Raw genomic sequence first — 10,261 nt, 5'->3', positions numbered from 1 at the left:
ATGACCTCATTTAGCTCCAGTCTACACCTTCCGAGGCATACCTTTCTTTGGAGAAACCCTTACAATCCCAACCATGTGGTCCCAAGCATGTTGTCCCTTTTTCCTTATCAGTTGCTGTCGCAGCGATTTCATTCAAAAAGTGACCGGAGCTTCGTGGCGACATCAACACACAGTTAAGGACAAACTCGCTCTCAGACCCCTTTTAAACTTTTACTGTGCAAGGAGTTATTACCTCGCCAGGACTCTATTCAGCATTTCTGACGAAGACCGCCCTACTAAAAGGTTAAGGAAGTCATTGAACCATCGCCAATGGTGTCAGAAGAAACCTTCATCAAATACCAATAGTCCTAGTCGCAAGACTTCCCAAAGTCCTATTTCAGGCAGGTTCTCTTACGATCTTTAGAACACATGTGCTGTTGTTCCCGTTAATCTTGTGCGTAACAGAGTGTGGGAGTGAGCGTGGTGATTTTGTATGCAGCGGATTGGCATTTTTGCACGATGAATGGGGAGAATTAATGGTTTTTTTTTAACTGCTTGACAGACCCCGCATTCGATTATGTTAATTAAAATACACGTGTATGTCGTCTCTGTATACTGATCATCACAGACCCATTATATCTCTAAAATATCCCGAAAACTAACAGACTACAAGTGCAGTCAGAGATTGCAAGTGTTCTCTGGAAATGAAATATCAATTCTGTTTTAGACATATTTCACCATAGAAATAAGAACAGCACCGCTTTATTTTTTGTATGCTGTTTGTTAGAATTAGAGACTTAGTTTTGTGGTGCTGGTGACATGACTCATTGCAAGCCACTTTATGACATGCGCTAGCCCACTAAGATAAAACTGAGAAAAATGTACTACTATATAATAATACTATTGGCTACTATTATTTGCCTATGGTGATTACCATTACATTTCTAACTCTAGCTTCACTAGCCAGATGAGCATTAATAATGCTAGCTACTTTATGGGGTCAGCCCTATGTTCCCTCATTTCTAAGGATTTTGTTTTTCACTGGCAATTTAGAAAATTAGGCTCTATGTTCCCACAGACCTATGCAAATAGTTAGGGTTAGGTGAAAGTGGATACTGGGAGAGGGCTGGGTGACCAATGGCACAGGTGAGGTTAGGTGTAAGTATGGTTAAGGTTAGCAGAGTAACAGACAGACTATTTCTGACCGTGGGAATACATTCTCTGACATATAGATGTTTGTAGATGTCAAGAACATGCAAATTGGCCTTATAATTGTGGAGGAATTGATCATTTACTTGGTGCATGCACTTGCAGGCATTTTTGTCCCGATAACGGCTTAACAAGAAATGTGGGACCATAGGGTTCAATTTTCAGAAAAATCTAGAAATGTGGGAACATTGGGCTGTGGGAACATAGGGCCGTGAGAAGATAGGCACGCTCCCCTTTATATCGGCATGAGCAAACTATCTATGGCTTTCACCATATAAATGCTACCCACTGACTCCTATTCTTTTATTCATAGCCGGCCACTTGGGCCCAACTATGTAGTTTCCCTGGATCATCTCCGCACCAAACACTTCGAATGCTGCCACCAGAGCACAGGAGTTGATGAAAATGGTTGCAACTTGTCTGAGCTAGTGGACCAATCATCTTTGCTGAATGAAACACCAAAACACATTAGTTTTTAATTTCATGTAATAACATACAATTGATATGTTATTTGCCTACAATAAGATATGGTCTTGTTTGACTTGAAGCAGGTGTAAATCATTATTTAAGCCATTTAGCTCCATTCACTCCCCATCATCTCACGAACGCCCTCTAGGTGAATTGCAGCCCAATTTGCTACAATGGCATTAATAGGAAGTGAACATGCTCTCTGTTGACAGGCTGTGGTAGTAGTCTTTTCACACGACAAATAGCCTGCTCACTTCAGGCCATATTTTTTCTCTGCAGAAGAAGAGAGGCAATGGGAGGACTTCTCGCACATCAGTGGAAGATGTCAATCCCTTAAGGGGAGGTTCTTCGACTTTTCTGTGATGTCCTACAACATCCTTTCACAAAAGCTGTTACAAGACAACGCCCACCTGTACAAACATTGTTCCTTGCCCATCCTCGACTGGAATTACCGCTATACAAATATAATCAAAGAGATACAACGGCACAATTCTGATGTAAGTTGTTTATATTGCTTATGTAATGTAGCGTTAATTCTAATATTTAAAATTAATAGTTGGTTAGGCTATCATCTCAACTAATTTTGTCTACCATTCAGCCATCATCTTTATTTGCACCTGCTGTTACAGTTGCTTGCAAAAGTATGCAAACCCCCTGAAAGTCACCACCATTTTTGCAATTATTAAAAGAAAGTAACATTAAAAGAAAATTTGGTTAAATGTTATGCGGTTAGGTTTTTTAAGTAACTTTTAGGTCACTGGTCAGTTAAAAAAAGAAATTACAGTACAAACGAACAGTTATACCTTTATTACATTTCTGATGACATGGGGGACTTGGGATCTGCAGCTGTCCTGCCCTTTTCCCCCAGCCATAAGCACGTATCAGTTTTATTTATATAGTGTCTCTAGGCGCTTTACAGAGCCCAGGGCCAGAACCCCCTTAGAGCAAGCACAATAGTGACCGGGGCAAGAAAAGACTCCCTGTTAATAGAAACAGAAACCAACATCCAACATCTGTAAAGTCTACTGAAGTCAGAAATCTAAGGGCCCTCTTTATGTGGGCAGGGATAAAAAATAAAAAAAAAACAGGTGAAGAGAGCATTGAGCCCTAATACAGTTGTAAAAGGTTAGCTCAATGCTTTGAAAACAATAGTAAAGCTAATTAAATTGTGAAGCTGTTATTGTAAATGTAATTGTGAAGCTGATTATACTAGAAAAGTGGATCTGATCTAAAAGAAGGGCCAGATGCTGTGAGAAGGGCAGGATACAGTAGGCCTATGTTGTAGCCTGCCACTGGGAGACAATGGGAGTGTGTGTCTTTTCTTAAAAAGGTAAAGTTGTTGTGTTAATCGACATTAGTTTGCAGTTATACTGTATGTGCTATAAATTATATTCTACTATACTATATTCTACTGTGCAAAGTCATGCTAGTAAAGCAACATTAACATGTAACTTCCTAGGCTAATACAGAACCTTCATAGGCTAATAAAGAAAGGATATACCATATACCCGTATTTTCCGCACTATAGGGCACACTGGATTATAAGGCGCACTGTCAATGAATGGTCTATTCTCGATCTTTTTTTATGTATAATAAACCGGACTATAGGGTGCATTAAGCGAAGCAAACCAGTCAGTCAGTCAAACTTTATTAAACGTGTTCACAATAACTCTCAACATTGTTCAAACGTTAATGAGCGTATTCACAATAACTCACAACCATGTTCAGTCACGTAAAAAAAAAACAGTGTGTGTGTGTGTGTGTGTGTGTGTGTGTGACTGACACTTAGTTCCAAATAAAATATATGAATATCAGGCCCAAATTTGGGGCGGCCGGGGTGGGGGTCCCTGCTCAGTCTCTCTCTCAGCCAAGGTGTCCTTGGGCTGAAATAAGTTGAAGACCCCTGCCTTAAAGGCTGTTTTTACAGCAAAAGTGACTAGTGACTGTTTTAACGGCAGAGATAGTGACACACACACACACTCTGAATTTAGTCTCTGGATTTTACCCATCCAGGGTAGTGAAGCACACAGTGGGGCACACTAACCCGGAGCAGTGAGCTGCCTTTAGCGGCGCCCGGGGAGCAGTGATCAGAGTTAGGTGCCTTGCTCAACAAGGGCACCTCAGCCGTGGATGTGGGCATGGGAGAGCAGTGCTCTACCACTTCCCCCGCCCACATTTTTCCTACTGGTCGGGGATCGAACCAGCCACCCTCCGGTTACCAGCCCGAAACCCTAACCAGTAGGGCACAGCTGCCACAGTTTAAAATGATATTGGCAAAATTTGCTATCAGATGACGGGGGCGTGGCAGCAACGGTTAGAGAGAGTTTGAAATGATATTGGCAAAATATGCGATCAGATGACGGGGGCGTGGCAAGGGCGGTGACAAAAATGTTCTACCTTGTATTAATGCTTAGGGATTGAAAACCCTAAAAACGTATTATGCTAGCAGACTATTAAAAAATGTATTGATGCATAATAGACACATTTACCTTATTTAGCTTTTAGAAATATACCACAGTATTAGCGTTCATAATGAAAATACTGTTTTGGAAAATATGTGTGAGCATCTTTTGTAAGTCGTGATGAATTTCAGGGGGTTGGAAACGTTTTGCAAGCCACTGTATATTTTGTAAGAAAATAAGTGAAGTAATCCCATCTACAGCCCAAGAACAGACTGTCATGTTTGTCATTATGGTGCAGTTAACCTTTACATGTGTAATTGTGTCTCCATAGATTTTGTGTCTTCAAGAGGTACAGGAGGACCACTATGAAACCCAGATTAAACCCACCCTGGAGTCTTTAGGTGCTGATTACCACATTGAACACATGTATTTATCCAGCTAGAAATGTTGTTATTTTCTAGAATATTATTGGGAAATCTTGAGATTAACCCTGCCACATCTGTATGTCCCCAGGGCTGGTAGTGAGTTTGGTGACGTTGTGTAAATAAGGGCATAATTACGGACTACAGCCTGTACCCCATCTCTCTCTGTCTCTCTCTTCCTTCAACTTTTTCTTCTCATTTACTTGAGATACCTCCGTGTGCCTTCTGCCCTTGGTTATCAGCTAACCCCCTTGCTTTTTCCAACACCTTCTCCTCAACCCCCGATGTCCTCTCAATTTCTTGTTTTCTCACTATCTCCGATTACATTTTTCTCTTGACCCTTTCTGGATGTCCTGCTGCTAAGTAACCATACTTCTTACCGACCTCCCACAACTCTGATACCAAGGGTGGTTTCCCTAATCCCATCACCACTCCTGTATCAACATTCTCTACACTTTCTTTCATCTGCTCAAATTGACACATTCCTAAAACATTTCTCTGAATACCTCCGCTCCACCTGCTCTACTATCTGTTCTAGCTTTCCTCTATATTCTTTCTTCACCTCTGCAACCCCAGAAATATCACCCTTGAATCCTACTGCTGGACCTTGCCCCATCACGGGCAGCTGTGGATAAAGTTGCAGTTGACATAGGGTGGAGGCCTACATTCTTTCCCCTCTGAAGCCTCCCACTCACCCTATCCTCTTTTGATCATTGTTCTACTTTTACGAAGGGCAAAATAGAACTGCAAATCCAACTGTAACAACTACACGTGAAATTTCAGGGAAACTTTCCCCCTCTTCTTATGTCACTCTCTTGTGCCACTTGCATGCACACATAGAACAAAGAACTTTCAACACAAATTTCTATCTGACATTAATCAAGTATAATAATAATACAATAATAAATACGCTCACACTTATATAGCGCTTTTCAACATTCTAAAAGATGCTTTAAAGTCTGTGGGATAAAAGAAAACAAACAACAAATTCGGTAATCAAGACATAAAAGGTAAAAACTAAAGAATAAAGGGGAAGTTGGGGAAGGCAAGGCTGAAGAGGTGGGTTTTAAGAGCCTTTGATATGATGACAGTGTGGGGCCATTTTTCAAGTGGTTTGGGGATGAGTTCCACAGGGAGGGGGGGCGACCGAAAACGCCCTGTCTGCCCAGGTTTGGCACTTGGTCCTCAGTATTTGCGGGAGGTTAACAAAATAATGTAAATATTGTTTTTTTGCCGGATGTTATCAAAAACATATAAGACATGAAATATTTTTCCTCACCGGCAAGCTTCCACAGTTATAATAATAAAGGACACTCAATTATTGCATGGGTATGGGTAGTTTTTTAACATATTAAAGTAATTTAAGATTCTTGTAAAAGATGGTGAATAAAATACACCTGTCATGTTGTGTATTTTCCTTAGGATACCACTGTGAGTATAAGAAAAGGACGGGAAAGAAGCCAGATGGCTGTGCTGTGGTCTTCAAACAAGACTCCTTCTCTCTGGTGTCTTGCCACCCTGTGGAGTACTTCAAAACGGGCATTCCCTTACTGGACCGGGATAATGTGGGTTTGGTGCTACTCCTACAGCCCAGGGTAGAGAAGGGCATCACTAATCGCCTCTGTGTGGCTAATACACACCTTCTATACAATCCACGGCGTGGGGACATCAAGTTGGCTCAACTTGGTCTGCTGCTGGCAGAGATAAGTCATGTAGCAAAGGAGTCAGATGGTAGCACTTGTCCGGTCATACTCTGTGGGGACTTTAACTCTGTGCCTTGGTCTCCTCTTTATCGCTTTATCAGAGAGAGCAAGCTTGAGTATCATGGGATGCCCAGTGGCAAGGTGAGTACCTGCAGTATGCAACTGCTGAGCTGCACACAAAAGAGCACATCAGAAAAGTACTAAAACATCCAGTATCCAGAGTATTGATCATTTATATAATGAAACATAACCTTTGAGTCACAAGCTGAAAATGTATAATTCATATTTCATTCAGGTGTCTGGGCAGGATGTCATCCCTAAAGGGCAGCGCATTCTTAGTGCGCCCCTCTGGCCCCAACATCTGGGCATTAGCCAGCAGTGCCAGTATGAGGGTCCTACCTCACGTAAGCAGAAGTGCTATATCTTTTCTCTCATTGCTATATTTCGGTGCTGTGGAAGGGTTCCGTAGCTGTGCAGTCAATTCATCTGGAGCCATTTTGTTTAACTTTCTGTTAAAATGAGTTGCAAGCACTATATATTGATATTAATTCATTTCAATGTAAAAAAAAGTTCATAAAAAGTATATGTAGGTCACGTATACAAATTAACTTTAATGTGAGAAAACCAAAAACTTAAAGCCATTGTTTTCGAAGGTGAGAGGGAAAGCGCAACACAATAGGCTTTCACCACGTGCGTAACTTACTCACGGCAAATTTCTTTATCCCATGATACAAGCATTTGCATGGTATCAAAGTTAAAGTCCATCCTCATTTCAACAGAAACGAACACTGTGTGCATGTCAATATAACTATAATATTTTGTAACATGAAATGTCAGAACACCAATGTTTCCTTCAGAGGAAGCTCAGATACTGATAAATTACATATTCCATGTACATTGTGTTTTTGGAAAAGAATATTGCTGCTAAATGTAAATGAATTACATTTTTAAAAACAATATTGTTTCCTTCAAATATTTTTTTATAGACGGTGCCATAAGTAATTGTGAAGGTTCCAGAATTAAAGGGTAAGTTATCTGTGGGTCATTTCATTCATATATTTGTTGTTGTTGTTGTTGTAGAGTATATTACTGTAGGTTTATTACATAATTAGGGTGACCATATGCTCAGCATTTCAATGACTAGATCTATTTTAAATTAGCCTGACGATGTCATACTCATAATTCTAGTCAGAATATGAGTCTGAGACCGGACTATTGGGCTGTGATTATGGGGCGTGTTTCAACGAACCAGGAAAGAAAATTCCTCTTCGCTGAATTGGATACCTAGAACCAATCAGAGCAACGTAGTATTTCCATCTGATAGATTAAACTTTTACCTGATCCCGTAGGAAGGACGGCAAAAACATCTTTTCAATCGACAAATGCCTTGATCGCGTTTCTCTGTTCCTCTTTCAAAATGAATGCGCTGTCATATCTGTTGAGACGTTACTTAATTAGCACTCAAGGCTAGAAGCTACCATTCGTTTGAATGTTTTTTTTTTCTACGCGTTAGCATAACCTATCAATAATGCTCTAGAGTGCTTCAGTTAAGACCCATAATCCTGGGCAACACTCATTTTGCGTATACACAACTAACCGAGTCAATGTAGACATATAAAAGTCGTGTAGATAGCTTAAATCATATAAAATATGTCCCACTAAGCTTCCGAGACGGCGCCATCTTTGTTCGATGTATACCGGTATTCTATCTATACCTGTCCATCAACGTATAAAGCCCGCCCTTACAATTTGAATGGTCAGATCACTTTTCGGGGCCGTTTAAACCCTCCCAACTAACTCGACTCCAGACTGAATCTCCAGACCAAAAATTTTGTGGGCGGAGTTCAGGCTGGTATCCAGGCTAATTTTAAATGTGTGTGGCCTAGTCAAGTCCAGTCAAGCTCAGTCGATAAATATTAACTGTGTGTTTTCAGTCATCTTCCCAAAAATTGCACATTTAAAAAATTGAACTCTAATTGATTGTCAAAAATCTATCTGCCCAAATGTTATTCGTTCTTAAAGCCGCTTGATGGGCAGTTAGCAAAGAATGATAGTGTGACAAAATGGGCTAGCTGAGTGAAAAAGCTAGAGCTCCTGAAAAGAAGAATATACTTTACTTTTATAATAAAAGACTGGACAATGAAGTATTAGTGGTCTTTTTATCATTTGGTCCATTTATTTATTAATCTTGCAAAAAAGTGATTTTAACAAAACTATAAGATTGTACTGTGCCGATCACAGAGCAACATTTTATACTTGCAAGAGCAGTTAAAGCATGTGTAGCATGTTGTCACCCTATGCCTCGAATATCAAAATTGTATTCACATACAATTGTGGGTTAATAATAGTAATTTCTGTCTCTCATGCATATCCTGCATAGTTCCGCAAACTCATATCTGCTGTCCTGCAACAAAGTAATAGCTATAATTAATGGGCACAAAATGTTTTAATAACTAATATTAACAGGACTTCAACTGTCCTTGACCACAGTTGTGGAGAGCAACCAGATTAGTAGTGATCATTACTTACAGAAGTTTTGCTGGGCATGACACGTTTTTTTCACTGTGGTTCTTTTGTTAGCAGGCCTTGTATTGAGCATAGCTTGAATCTCACCTCTGCCTACTCCCATCATTCTTCAAAAAGAGGACAACCAGAGATCACAACCTGTCACTCAAATAGGGGGATGACTGTGGACTACATATTTTATTCAGCAGCATCCATAAAGTCAGGTACACATCCTTAAAGTCAGGTACACAGCATCAAGGGACACATCCTTAAAGTCAGGTACACATCCTTAAGGTCAGGGACTCATCCTTAAAGTCAGGTACACAGCATCAAGGGACACATCCTTAAAGTCAGGGACACATCCTTAAAGTCAGGGACACATCCTTAAAGTCAGGGACACATCCTTAAAGTCAGGTACACATCCTTAAAGTCAGGGACACATCCTTAAAGTCAGGTACACATCTTTAAAGTCAGGTACACATCCTTAAAGTCAGGGACACATCCTTAAAGTCAGGTACACATCCTTAAAGTCAGGGACACATCCTTAAAGTCAGGTACACATCCTTAAAGTCAGGTACACATCCTTAAGGTCAGGTATACAGCATCAAGGGGCACATCCTTAAAGTCAGGGACACATCCTTAAAGTCAGGGACACATCCTTAAGGTCAGAAGTCAGTTGTGGCAGGAAATATTGGCAGCCTTGCATTTTTATTATTTTGTTTTTAATTAACATTAGTCAAAGACACTTTTTCTCATGAGATTATTATGATTTGAAAATGTATTTTTGATATCCAGGGTTTTTGATATCCAGGGTTCAGGCCCTGGGCTCTGTAAAGCACCCAGAGACACTTTTATTGTTTTGGCTCTATATAAATACAATTGAATTGAATGGTTGGATTTTAAGGTGTCATGTTTTCTTTCAGAATCCAATGTCCTGTCTGGGGAAGGTCTGCACTTGCTGACCAGGCTTGCCTTATTCGATGAAACTGATCTTCACACAGTCAACGGGTTGCCCAATGAAAACAACTCCTCAGACCACCTGCCTTTGCTGGCCCGTTTCAGACTGCGGCAACCTGAAACAACATTATTGTTAACAAGTATGAGATAACAGAATGTCACTTAAATAAACTTAAATTACCAATTCAAATAACCTTGAGAATTACCGGTAAAGATTTATGTAAATACAGTAACCATTGTGAACCAATTGTGATCCTGATAAAAGTTTTGATGATATAACAGAAATGTTTCTGTCTATATTTCAGCAAAGGATCGCTGAGACCACCAGATGCTCCCAAAGTGTATTCTCCACACTAAGGCTTCTATGATTTGGTCCACAATCCTTGTACCACCTGCACAACATTACCAGATCCTTCATGGAGCATTGTAAAACGGCTGGCTGCTTCATTCAGTGTCATGGATGGCCACATGTACCTGTTCTTTTGTTGATTCATTCCTAAACCTGGACCTTTTAGACTTTTGTGAAAATATATGGCAATAGTACAAAAAAATGTTAACAGTAAAGACCTATTGATCTTCCTTTTGGGACTTCCTGACAGCACTTGCTGCACAGGTT

At 40.2% G+C, this 10,261-nt stretch overlaps 1 protein-coding gene across 1 annotated transcript; it reads left to right on the top strand.

Moving 5' to 3' along the window:
• On the top strand, positions 1-10,172 carry angel2 (angel homolog 2; the record flags this gene model as incomplete). The annotated part of the gene is given in 11 exon segments (XM_080831753.1): positions 1-71; positions 73-380; positions 1,936-2,153; positions 4,390-4,459; positions 5,903-6,324; positions 6,479-6,587; positions 7,170-7,209; positions 8,764-8,923; position 8,927; positions 9,612-9,785; positions 9,951-10,172. Coding segments are annotated over 11 exon segments (1,587 nt in total). The 3' UTR covers positions 9,965-10,172.
• Between the last annotated feature and the right edge of the window lie 89 nt (positions 10,173-10,261).

This window comes from Sprattus sprattus (assembly GCF_963457725.1).
Source record: "Sprattus sprattus genome assembly, chromosome: 2".
NCBI classification, from domain to species: domain Eukaryota; kingdom Metazoa; phylum Chordata; class Actinopteri; order Clupeiformes; family Clupeidae; genus Sprattus; species Sprattus sprattus.
Note: the sequence above shows the minus strand (reverse complement) of the source record. Positions and strands in the feature narration are given on the sequence as shown.